This window comes from Peromyscus eremicus, chromosome 18, assembly GCF_949786415.1.
Source record: "Peromyscus eremicus chromosome 18, PerEre_H2_v1, whole genome shotgun sequence".
NCBI lineage: Eukaryota > Metazoa > Chordata > Mammalia > Rodentia > Cricetidae > Peromyscus > Peromyscus eremicus.
Genome location: NC_081434.1, coordinates 11,520,180 through 11,533,474, shown reverse-complemented (window position 1 = coordinate 11,533,474; position 13,295 = coordinate 11,520,180). Strand labels below are relative to the sequence as shown.

General features: G+C 43.0%; 1 protein-coding gene across 2 annotated transcripts in view; it reads right to left on the bottom strand.

The window, feature by feature from the left end:
* Nup107 (nucleoporin 107) overlaps nucleotides 1-13,295 on the bottom strand; it is a 43,266-nt gene that overhangs the window by 27,762 nt on the left and 2,209 nt on the right. The window contains exons 2-8 of one of the 2 annotated variants that reach the window (XM_059245514.1): nucleotides 12,904-12,995; nucleotides 12,202-12,288; nucleotides 11,064-11,179; nucleotides 9,040-9,184; nucleotides 6,599-6,702; nucleotides 2,797-2,924; nucleotides 2,164-2,212 (exon numbers count right to left, since the gene is read on the bottom strand). In XM_059245514.1, coding sequence (XP_059101497.1) covers nucleotides 2,164-2,212; nucleotides 2,797-2,924; nucleotides 6,599-6,702; nucleotides 9,040-9,184; nucleotides 11,064-11,179; nucleotides 12,202-12,288; nucleotides 12,904-12,995 — 721 coding nt within the window. Of the gene's footprint in view, nucleotides 1-2,163; nucleotides 2,213-2,796; nucleotides 2,925-6,598; nucleotides 6,703-9,039; nucleotides 9,185-11,063; nucleotides 11,180-12,027; nucleotides 12,045-12,190; nucleotides 12,289-12,903; nucleotides 12,996-13,295 lie in introns of those variants that run through there. The other variant, XM_059245515.1, reaches the window with a different exon arrangement.

The window sequence follows — 13,295 nt, the reverse complement described above, 5'->3', positions numbered from 1 at the left end:
GGAAAATGAGAATTCCAGAACTCGAGTCTTTTCATTTAAACAGCACAGTTAACAGGTAACGAGACCTAAGTCTCTAAGAGTCTTTTCATTTAAACAGCACAGTTAACAGGTAACGAGACCTAAGTGCTGCCTAAGGCTACTGAAACCGACTTCACAGCCAGGCCAGGGTACACACCTACAGTCCCACTATTCCAGAGGCTGAGGCAGGAGGATCAGAGTATGAAGCCTAGGCTACACAGTCATACCTGATTAAAAACAGAAGCAGAGGCTGGAGAGATGCCTCAGCAGTTAAGAGAACCTGCTGCTCTTGCAGAGGACTGGGGTTCAATCCCAGCATCCACATGGGGCTCACTACCTAACTCCAGTTCCAGGGATCTAACACCCTCTTCTGACCTCAGTAGGCACCAGACACACATGTGGTACACAGACATACATGCACACAAATAAATAAAATAAGAATAAATCTCAAAATAATTTAATTGAAAGAAAATGATGACACCAATGTAATAGACTACTTGGTTAAACTAGTAATACCATGCCTGATGAGCAGAATACTTACTTGCTTTAGAATTTAGAATACTGGGTCTGGAGAGAGGGCTTAGCAGTTAAGAGCACTGGCTGCTCTTCTAGAAGACATGAGTTTGGTTTCCAGTACCCACATGGTGGCTCATAACTGTCCATAACTCCAGTTCCTGGGAATTCCCAGGCACACGTAGTGCATAGATATACATGCAGGCAAAACCACATAAAACGATAAAATCATTTTAAAAATTTGCAGCTTGGGCTACACTAACTAGATGTTATCTCAAAAGTAAAAAAAAAAAAAAAAAACAGAGGCTGAGGATGCAGCTCTAGGGTAGGCACAGGAACAGCAGCAGCAGCAACAGATCGGATCCCTAGAAGGTGGTGCTTCTCCAGACATCTCGACTCGTCCTCCAGGGAACAAGTCAATGTGTATACTCTTCAATAGAAAACACACACACACACACACACACACTTTTCTAAACTTGTTCTGAAGAACCAGCATGATACTAGACATCAAGACCAAATGAGGGTGTTACAGAAAACAGACCAGACTTTACAGTCCTAAATAACATGCCTAATAAAACTTAACAGTATATTTAGGAACACTACCTGACTTAATTTACCTTATCTGAAATAATGCAATATTAGGAAAACTATCATTACAATCCATTATGATAATAAATTAAAGTTGTTACAGAAGCTAAAAAAAAAATAACAAAAACAAACAAACAAAAACCAAAACCACTGACTATATCCAGTCCCCTTCCAACTATTAGCAAACAAAAAAACTTCCTTCTTACCAGTGACCAAGAACTTACATATTAAAATAAGATATTTTCCTCTAAAATAGAGAAGTAAAGTAATCTAAAACAGTCATGATGCATTTATAGCTTCACATACAAATAAGAGGTTAGGGGACAGAAAAAAAGACAGCCCCATATAAAATTATTATAATTGACATACAAATTTATTATTAACAAGTTTTTAAAAAGCCAAAAAAGAAAGGATGGGCTGAAATGCAGCTCGGCTGGCAGAGTGTTTGCCTGGCACACCTAAGGCCTGGGTCTGGTCGGTGCTGCGGTGTGCCCTGACAATCCCAGCAGTGCTGCTGTTCAGGGTCCCCAGACAGGTCTCCGCCAGCTCAGACTTCAGGAGACTGTCTCAAAATGCTCACAGTAAAGCAGTCCCTAAAGTGAAACACTACAAGGCTATGGGCATGGCGGGGCACACCTGTGATTTCAACAGAAGGACGGGGACTTTGAGGCCATCCGGACTATCAAACCACACCCAGTCTCAAAAAGGAAACCAAAAAACCAAATCAATCAGATATGAGTAGTTTGATGATGATGATGATGATGATGATGATGTGTGTGTGTGTGTGTGTGTGTGTGTGTGTGTGTGTGTGTGTGTAGAGATGCATAGAAAACACCTGACAGGATGCAAACCAAGTTATTATGTTAGATAATTAGAAATAAAAAAGAACCTTGACCTTCACCCACAAATATAAATATCTGATTACTCGGATAGTCTTTTATGTACTTGTAGATTTTTTCAAATGGGGAAATGCAAACGGAGGGTTGAAAACACAATCTCCCAACTGTAAGTACCCATAATGGAAAAAATTAATAGAAAACTTACAGCAACTGCAAACATATTTTCCTCTTCTAATGAAGACTGTATTCTGTCTCTGGGGACAATAATATAAAATGAAAAAGCTTTATTATAAACAAAAGCGTAAAACCACCTTTAAAGCTGTTCCACATTCTACTAGGCAGAAACAAATAAGCTGCCAATTAACTAAATCATCACATTTAATGTAAAATGTAGTACTAAATATGTGATTAATCTAATTTCGACACCCGAATAAAACTGTAGTTACTACTGTAGCCTTTAATGGCATCTGCTAAGGACATATGGCAAAATTAATCATGATTTTCTTTCATTATTTCATAATAAAAACCAAAACCACCAAGTCTCTCTTTCCCACTTCCTGCAGCCCTGGCCTGCCTCAAACTTTCAATCCTTCTGCCTTGGCCTCCTGAAACTATGCATGGATATTACTATGTCAGGCTAAAGACCAATTTTTTTTTGTAGTTATGACCTGATAGGCCCCTCTTCTCATGACTCTTGACACCTGAAATATTAGAAATGATAAATCTCAAGATTAGCAAAGCCTACTCTAAACCTATCTCTCACTAAAATGTAAGTTAATTTGCCTAATTGGCTTGTTACCTTACGTTTATCTCACTTATGAGTTCTAGACAACTTTACCTATACAAAGACGCAAGCAGCCTCCACGTGACCATCTCTTGCTGAAGAAGCCAGAGCATGCTGGCTGTCTTTGAAAACTTCTGCAGTCCAGGGGTTGCTCGGCTCACTATCTTACTCAGTATATTCACCTAAATTAAAAACACAGACATGAAGAGGCTGTTTTCCTACAATTCCGAGTTACTAGTATCTGTGTGTTCAAGTACAGAGTGCTAAGAGGAACCTTGTGCAGTACAAACACATACTTTCCCTGCCTACCTATTATGTTTTTGAATAGAATGCAATGTAGCATTCTCATCAGAAATGACGCTAATTTAAGCAAAGTATGTTTATGTGAATATACATAAGAGCTTAGTATTCTTTATTTATTTATTTTTGGTTTTTCAAGACAAGGTTTCTCTGTGTAAAAGCCCTGGCTGTTCTGGAACTCACTTTTGGAGACCAGGCTGGCCTTGAACCCAGAGATCGACCTGCCTCTGCCTCCCAAGTGCTGGGATTAAAGTGTATGCAAACACGCCCAGCTAGAGCTTAATATTCTTTAAATTTCAAATCCAACAACAGTAACCACAGATATTTTTCTTTCTCTCCATATATATACCCAGAGGATGTTAAATTTATATCTTACAAAATCATATAGACTAGTAACAATGACTATCTTAAAACTATGTCTGAAAAAATTATGACATGTAACAAACCAAGAAAAAAATTTCTTAATGATTGGTACCAAAACATATTATTTCTAAACAAAACTTCAACAAATCTCCTCCTTTCTCTAATTTGGTGACCTGAACCCTTTTTAGGACTGAGGCACAAGAGAATCTAATAAAAATTATATAAATATCCCCCCTGAAACACACACAAAATAATTGAACAGGAAGATTAAGGCCTGGAAGCAAAGACAATCTGTTTAGAAGTGATGAGTAACACAGGTGAGGCAGACTGAGAAACAGGATTATCCTCATTAGAATACAATCATACCGACTTACCCACCCTTTAGGAAATGTTGTGTCTGAAAACCAGTGTTTAGGAAAAGCATCACCTGTACATTATTCATTCATTGAACCCGCAGCTGAGGGCTGATGAGATGGTCTACTGGGAAATGCTGCTTGACGCCAAGTCACAGTGGAAGAATTGACTCCCACAAGTAGTCTCTGACCTCCACACAAACCCCCCTTTCATACAATAAAAGAAGGTTTAAAAGTATTCAATGTTAAAAGATATATTGGCTATTATTATTCTGATTTTTGGAGTGCATGTGTGTGTGTTGTGTATTTACATGTTTGAGTGGTTATGTAAAACAGTGTGTGTATACATATGGAGGTCAGGAATCGATTTAGAGTGTCTCTAACATTCTCCACTTATTTACTGAGGCAGGGTCTCAGTATGTAACCCTGACTGGTCTTGAACTCAGAGATCAGCTTGCCTCTACCTCCCAAGGGCTGGAATTAAAAGAATGTGCCACTAGACCCAATTTGCCACCATAATTTTTGAGAACATGTCTTCCTGAACCTGGAGCCCACTGCCTGGCTAGGCTGGCCAGCCAACAAGCAATCCCTGTCTCTACCCTGACATCCTCTTAATACCACTGACCCGACCACGTACTGAACTCAGGTCCTCACACTTGTGTGCCAACCACTCTATTGACTGGGCTGTTTCCAAGTCAACACTCTGCTCTTCTGGAGTTCTTTTCCTTGTTTTATAAACAGCAGTTTGAGGGTCACAGCCAAACTGAATGAAAGCTAGAGAACCCAACACTGCTCCCACGTATGCGTGGACTACCACGTTATCAGTACCTGGCAATAAGGGGTGCATCTACTACCATCAGCGAACCCCGCAGCCCAAAGTTCATAGTTTGCATTAGGATTCACACATGGTGGTGACATTCCACCACAGGCTTTGAGAAATGTCTCATGAGAGGCATTCACTAGTACCACAGAAACAGCATCACTGCCCTGAAAACCCTCATCTGGCCATTTCTCCTTCCTGCCTCACTAGACCCGTGGCAGCCAACAATCCTGTCACTATCTCATTGTGCCTTTCCAGAATGCTATACAGTTCGAATCATACGTCAGAAGCTTTTCAGACTGGCTTCTTTCGTTTAACAGCATGTATTAAGGTTTCTGTGTCTCTTCACAACTTTAGAGCTCTCATTCTCCACTTCTGGATGTTTGATTCAGTCACAACTAAAGGACATCCTGGTTACATCTACGTTTGTATGAACAGAGCTGCCTCCAGCCTGTGTGCTGGTTTTTGTGTAGGCATACTTTAAATTCACTTGAGTAAATACCAAAGACTACACCAGTGCCGGCTTATGTAGTAAGACCATGTTTAACTTTACAAGAACCCGCCCGACTGTTTTCCCTCATGGCTGAGCCACTGTGCACTCCCATCAAAGATGGAGAGTTCCTGCTGCTTCACATGCTGCTGCCTGTGGGTGGTGTATTTTGGACTTTTCCAAAGACTGACTGACGTGTACGAATGTGTATCTGTGTGAGTTTAAGCACAACACCTGCAAGTAGGTGCTAACAGCGCCAGAGGCTACTGGATCCTCAGGAACTACATTACAGGCAGTTGTGAGCCACCATGTGGGTGCTGGGAAATGAACCTCAGTCCTCTAAGAGCAGCCAGTGCTCCTAACCACTAAGCCCTCTCTCCAGGCCTGTCTTCCCGAGTGTCACCATTTTAACAGGCTTGCAGCTGTCCGGCCTTCCCCTTGCTATCTGACGATGTGACACATTCTCTATGCACACTTATTTGGTGTCTGTGTACCCTCTCTGCTTAGCGGCCTGTCCCCTTCTTTTGACCAGTATTAATGTATTTTGTGGGATGACTCATCCCTAGCAGGCTTGAGGCCCAGCCAAGTAAAAAAGATACTTTCTGAGAGCCAACCTGGGTCTGCCTAATGGCCTTAGCAACAGCAGCTGAGACATGATCTGGAGATGACCTGGACCAATGAGAGGCAGCCATGTCACACCAGCAGATGCATATTCAGACACCTCCCAGGGTGGGATGGAGGGTATATAAGGCTTGCCTCTTCCAGAATAAACTGAGCTTGTTTCCACATTCTCCAGGAGTCTGTGTGGTTTGACCCTGCGCCTACTCAGCCCCCTCCCCTAAAGGGAACAACAGCAAGGACCCTGCTACATTTCCTACAGTTGAATTTTAAGAGTTCTTTGTACACTGTAGACTTTATTTTGTGCTGTGGGTGCACATGTGTATGTGAGTGTTCTCAGCTGTGTATATGCAGCTGTGCTCGTGTGTGTGTGTGTGTGTGTGTGTGTGTGTGTGTGTGTGTGTGTGTGTGGTATCAGGTCCCTTTATCGTTCTCTATCTTATCTAGTGAGCCAGGGTCTTCCACTGGACCTGGAGCTGCTCTTCTGGCTCTACTTGCTGCCGGGGATCTGAACTCAGGCTCTGTGATTACCGCCAGCCTCTTTCTCACAGAACTGTCTCTCCAGCCTCGGCCTTTCTTTTTTCTTTCTTTCTTTTTGGCTTTTTGAGAGAGGGTTTTTCTGTGTAGCCCTGGCTGTCTTGGAACTCACATTGTAGACCAGGCTGGCCTCAACATCCCGAGTGCTGGGATTAAAGGCATGCGCCACCACCGCCCAGCTGGACTTTTCCTTTTTCAAGAGCAGATTCCTCTTTTTCTCCAAATAAGATTCTATGGACCCAGAGTATGTAAAAAGCAGAGACCCTCTGACCAGTTCCTGTGCCCGTCTACCATGCAACTCAGTAGCACAGAACAGGAATTAGCAGATTAACATCCAAGCAGTGAACTTTACCAACCACGGATGGAATTAATTACCTGACTGCCACAGATATTTTCATACTCTTCTACAAGTTCAAACACTGTGGTTGAAGAGTGCTTCAAGAAGGACTGCAGGAAATCAGAGAACATACTCATGGAGGCTACAACACAGGAGACAAGAGGAACCAAGAGTAAGCGACATAGTTCTGGAAATCCCACTGGTTTAAAACCCACAAGAGCAGCTACAAGTCTTTTTCCTCCCGCCAACACAACTGTCTTTTTAAGAACTAGTGACTTGAGGCTGGAGAGAGATGGCTCAGTGGTCCACAGCATTTGCTGTTCTTGCAGAGGACCCAGGCTTGGTTCCTAGCACCCACATCACATGGACGCTCACAATCATCTGTAACTGCAGCTCCAGGGGACCTACTGTCCTCTTCTGAACTTCAAGAACACCAGCACTCACATGGTACACATACACACACACAGGCAAAACATTCATACACATAAATTTTTTTTTAAATTTTGCAAATTTTTAGACAGGTGGTGGTGGTGGTGGTGGTGGCGGCGGCGGCGGCGGCGCACGCCTTTAATTCCAGCACTCAGGAGACAGAGGCAGACAGATCTCTTGAGTTCAAGGCCAGCCTGATCTAGTGAGTTCCAGGACAGCCAAGGCTACACAGAGATCTCTGTCTCAAAACCAAACAACAAAACTTTACAAATTTTTAACAGTGTTGTTCAGTGGCCTTAGGTACACTCACGTTGTGGTGTTGCCTGTACCGAAGCCCATCCACAGAGCTCCTCCTTTTGTAAAATTTCCCTCTGTAACCAATCAGTAGCCCTCCAGCCCATATCTCCCTCACCCCCTGGTAACCATCACTCTACTTCGTCTCTGTGAGTTAAGTACTTTAAGTATGTCATGAAAGTGGAGTGATGCAGTATTTCCCCGAGGCAGGGTCTCTGTAGCCCAGCTGGCCTCACACACAGATAAGAATCCACCTGCTTCTACCCTGAAGTGCCGAGATCACAGGAGTGCGTTGTTGTGCCCAAGGGCCTCGGTATGTTTAGATTTCTCCATTTTTACTAGCAGTTGTCATTTCCCGAGTCTGATTCACACACACACACACACACACACACACACACACACACACACACACGTGCACACATGTGCACACACTTTTTGAGAGAGGCTCACTAGATAGCTTTGGCTGGCCTGGAACTATGTAGATCAGTTGCTGTGCACCCTTAGACTCAGATCCACCTCTGCTTCTGCCTGCTGAGTGCTGGGATTTAACACCTGTGCCACCACAAACAACACCGATTTATTATATTTTGCTGATGGTGTTTTGTTTAAGTTTCATGTAACCCAAGCAGCCACAATTCTGCTACATAGCCAAGGTTGGCCTTAATTCTTATTCTGCTTATACCTCAGGACAGACCTGCATGAGATAAAGCTGGTGCAGTGAGAAGCACACTCATTACACTGTTTACCATCTGCGCTGGTTACGACGATGGTAAAATGATGAAAATGCCACACAGTCATGCACAGGTACAGACTCTACAAGCAAATGACACTTTCCATAGGGAGAGGATAATTAACCCAAACTCCCGTTATAAGCCCACCTGCAAAACAAGACCATGGCCTCGGAGTCAAACAAAACGTATCAACAATGCTGGCTTCAAATCTAACCCTAAAGTAAAGACAAGCTCTCCAAGTGCACAAAAAGTAAAGAGAAGAGCTGGCTAACTATCCAACAGTCTGCTGTCTACATTAAGTGGGAAGACACTGTTCAAAAGGAGACTGAGCAAGGTTCTCGTCTTCTCAAGACAGCCACGGCTGGGGCCGGAGACGGCTCTTCCATAGGACCCAATTCAATTCCCAGCATCCACACAGCTGCCTACAACCATCTGTAACTCCAGTCCCAGGAGATACAATGTCCTTTTCCGGCTTCCACAGGTACTAGGCACGCAATGGATGCACAGACATACATGTGGGCAAAACATCCAAAGACATTAAAAAAAAAAAAAAAAAAAAAAAAAAAAAAGGATGGCCGTGACTAATTAGCTTAACAAAACTATACTGTAGGAGGAGGACCAAGCAAGATGAGGGAGGAAAGCAAGCCAAGGAGAGAAGCAGGCCTTAAAAGATCTAACCTCACAATGCCTTCATTGTAGACTTCTAGAATTCTGAAAGATCGTATTTGTTTTTTAAGCTACCTCCCTCAAATTAAAACAAACCGCACGCACGCACGCACGCACGCAAGCACGCACTCTGTTATTGAGAAAGAGTTCTGCTATCTAGCCTAGGCTGGCTGGAAATTGCTATGTAGACTAGGCTAGTCTCGAACCCTCAGAGATCCACCTGCCTTTGCCTCCCAAGTGCTAGAATACAGGCCTGTACTACGATGCCCAGAAAAAAAGCCACATTTTGATGATGTTCACGAACAGGTTTCCTTGATCTCAACGAAGTAATAATCCACTTAAATCTCCAAACCAATTACCAGCCTCTCCAGGGTCGTCTTCACGTAGCATAACAGCACTTAGGTTTATGTCCTCGGTGACATTGTGGGGCTCCATGTTTGTGTAGAACCCTAAACGCTGCGATGAGAATGCAGCCGCCCAGGTACTGTCGTCCAGATTAGTTACCTTAAAAGAGAAAGGAGAGCAATGGCGGGCGCCATCGTCATTAAGTAAGCAAATTAATAATGATACAGTGCTTTTCCATCTTACATGTTTTTCATTTGAAAGACTGTGATCTTATTAAGGAAGCCACGAGCTTTGTTTTTATTTTATGTATCTGGATGTTTTGCCTGCATGTGGGTCTATGCACCACTTTTGTGCATGGTGCTTAGAGGCCAGATCATCTATGCTGGAGTTGGAGGTGGTTGTGAGCCAAGACGCGGGTGTTGGGAATCAAACTTGGGTCTTCTGGGAAAGCAGTCAATGCTCTTAACCACTGAGCCATCTATCTCCCCAGCCCCAATACCTGAGGATTATTCTTTTAGCTTTAAAAAATTTTTCTGTTTTACAACAGGTCTTATGTAGCCCAAGCCCACCTCCAATGTACTATGTTGCTGAGAATGACCTTGAACGTCTGATCCTCCTGCATCTATCTCCCGAGTGCTGGGATACCAGGCATAGACCACCACTGAGACCATGGCCAATTCCCAAAAAGAAAAAAAAGGAGTTGTGTTTAACCTCTAACAAATTAAAGTTAAAAGGCAAAACTACCCTTCAGGAAATAGCTAGTCCAGATAACTTTATATGTAGTACATAAAAATCTCCATGCTTGTTTAAAAAATCACAATGTCAAAGCCAGAACCATTTTGATTTTGGAATTAAATATGCCTTGAGTAGTTTTTGTTTGCTTCTTCGACACAATGCATTCTTTTCCTAGTTGGTATATTTAATAACCAGGTGAAGCCACCACGCGTTATAGCGTACACAACATTTCTGCTGCTGTTTTCAGTACTGTACCATAGTGACTATGGGACTCCTAGAGACTCTCTTGTCCTTTCCTGCAATGTTCTCTTCCACCTTGAGTAGAAAAGCCCAGCTTAGGGTCTCCCGAACTCTTACAACACAGACGGCTCCAGTCACCAATGTGGGGAAGAGGGTTTTCCTTACAAAAGCCAGGAATCAATTCAGAGGCAGACACAGGTGGGTCCTCTAATTCAATTCGGATCCCGCCTACCGTCAGATCCCACAGGTAGACCGTCGTCGTCTTCTTCCTTACCATGTCTCTCATCTTTTAATAGTCACTCTCTTGTTTATTTGTTTTGTTCTTTGAGACAGGGCTTCTCTGTGTGGCCCTGCTGTCCTGGAACTCACTCTGCAGTCCTCAGCCTCCTGAGTGCTGGCATCAAGGGCCACCACTGCCTGGGCCTTCACCCCATTTTCAAGACAGGGTCTCCCACTGGATCTGGAGCCCACTGCTTCGGCTAGACTGGCTGGCCAGTGAATTCCAGGTTCCGACTGTCTATGCCCATGCCCCGTACCCCAAGCCCTCAGTTCTAGGGTTACAGGGTTGCCATACCCAGCTTTTACATTACTGCTGGGGGTCTGAATCAGGTCTTATGCTTGTGAGGCAAGCAGTTTACACCCCGAGCCATCCCTCAGCCTTCTCTGTAAAACAGCCGGGTGTGATGGTGCAGAGATTCAGGAGGAAGAGGCAGGTGCAGTTCAAGGCCAGCCTGGTCTACACAGTGAGACCCTGTATCAAAAAAACAAAACCAGAACCAAAACCAACCAACCAACCAACAAAAGAGGACTGGCTTTAACAGCGATCCACAGTTTTAGAATGCATTTCATTTGGTCAGCAGACAGATTCGGAAATTTACCTGTCTCTAAATGTCACTGCCGTCATTTTCCTGTGACGTGACATGCTCCAACATTTGATTTTGTTCAAATGTCTAACCAATCCTACACTCCACACAGCCCGAAATTACTTTCATGATGACTATAACTTCGACTTTCATTAAAAGGCTTTTAAGCCAAGTATTAAAGTGCATTTATTTATACATACCATGGATAGATTTCCCAAGAATCCAGAAGACTGTGTGTGCCGGGGAGACCTCCCTTCTGTTCCAAGAATGCAGGAAATATCTGGGTGTCTGAGTAGGCTCCGGCTTGGTGGGGTAACTACAAGGAAAGGTCAGGAACCATCAACACAAGCATGTAGGCCAGCAACGAAGTTTACTTCCAGGGGGCGGGGGAACTGGCTCAGTCGGTAAAGTGCTTGGGGGACAAGCACGAGGACCTGAGTTTGATCCCTAGTGTCATGTAAGAAGCTCTGGCACAGGGGCGCACGCTTGTAATCCCAGAGTTGGGGGAGGAGACAGGACAGCGGAACTCTAGTCAGGCAGTCTAGACTAATCAGAAAGCTCTAGGCCCCAATGGGGAACCCACCTCAAAGGGCTGGATGGCTCCTGAGGAAAAATACCTAAGGTTCAACTGTAGACTCGACACGTGCACATGTATGTGCATGTACTCCTGCATGCACATACACATAATCCCCCAGACACACACACAGGAACATGCACATATACATGCTCCTACATATACAGGAACATGAAACACCCACACATACACATACAAAAGAACAATTTCTCAGTTTCAATTATTTAGATGCAAGTCAAACACTTTAATTTTTGTTATGAAGAATTAATTTATTTTTCTGAAATTGAGCGTATCATACTGACTATTAAAAATTTTTTTTAACTATAAAATATACTTTCAATATAAATGTAACTGCACAGACAAAATTTTAAAGCCAAGGCAGCACCAGTCAGCAGATCCTTCACTGTCTAATTTCAGAGAGCACACTGAAGTGTGCAGTGTAGTTACTGGGCCTGTACTTTAGAGCAAACGGTTGTTTGAGTTCTCTTTTCACTGTCTAAATAACAGCACCAACTCCTTCACACCGGCTTCTCCAAGTCCACCTTCTTGTTTGGAAAAGCAGGTAACAGTATGTCAACATTACTATGTACTGATATAAAGTACAGTCCTTGTTCCTAAGAGTTCAGATAACTGTAATCATTATCATTTATGCTTACTTCCTAATACTGTAGCCACATATTTTATTATGTAAATTATATAAATGTCAGCTGGTATGATGACTACTATTCTATTAAATACTTTCAAAGCAGAAACAAAAATCTTACAAGGATGTCGAAACGAGCTTGGAGTTCGAGGAATAATTTGGCTTCTTGGTGTAGTATTTCCAAAATTTTCATCTTGGTTGGCCTGAACTTAGGAAGAATTAAGGAAAGTTTTCCATGTAGAGAAAAAAAAAAATCACTGTTAACTATAGTTTTATTACATACACAAGTTGCATGAATACATTTTCTTCAAGAACAAAGCATTTTACCGCCACCACCTTTTCTGTGTACATAGTTGTTTATTTCTTCTGTCCTTAAATTCTCAGATCAGAATTAAGTAATATGTACTGACTACTAGTTGGCTACCGTGACATACTGGTAGGGAACCAGAACATGCTTTCAGAGACACAGACATCTTAACCTCACAGAAGTTCATTGAGAGGGTGTGTCCACCAAGTAAAACATCTGTGGAGAGGGCTGGAGAGATGGCTCAGAGGTTAAGAGCACTGGCTGCTCTTCCGGGGACCCGGGTTCAATTCCCAGCACCCACATGGCAGCTCACAACTGTCTGTAACTCCAGTTCCAGGGCATCTGACACCCTCACAGCAATGCACATAAAATAAAGATAAATAAATTAAAAAAAAAAATCTGTGGGGGTAATAAACCAATTTTACCACAGTTAATGTTCAGTGCCTCAAAGGAAATCCTGCACCTCTGATTCAAAGCATTCTGTAATGTGCACAATTCTTAAAAGACAAAGGATACTTAAAACTCGTTTTTGAGCACTTTGCTTCCTTGCTGTCCGTGTCACTTCTGCCTCCCGGATCACAGGGGATGACATCTCCCCAAAGCTACTCCTAAAAAAAAAAAAAAAAAAACCAGTATAATTCAGCTCTTAGACAGCATTTACAAAAACAAAAAACTTTATCATTATAGTTAAAGCAAAGGATCCTGAATCGGTCGAGGGACAGGTCACTCCAACAGCCAAGCCTTGAATCTTTTTGCCAGGAATACGCTCTCTTTTCTAAGTCTTGCTCGCTCCCCCAAATCCCACTCCATGCTCAGCTGTGAATCACCTCTTTCACCTCCTAGTACCATGATGTTTTGTTTCCTACACAGTTACTTCAGAACCTGAAATCTGTACCATAGCAACTGCC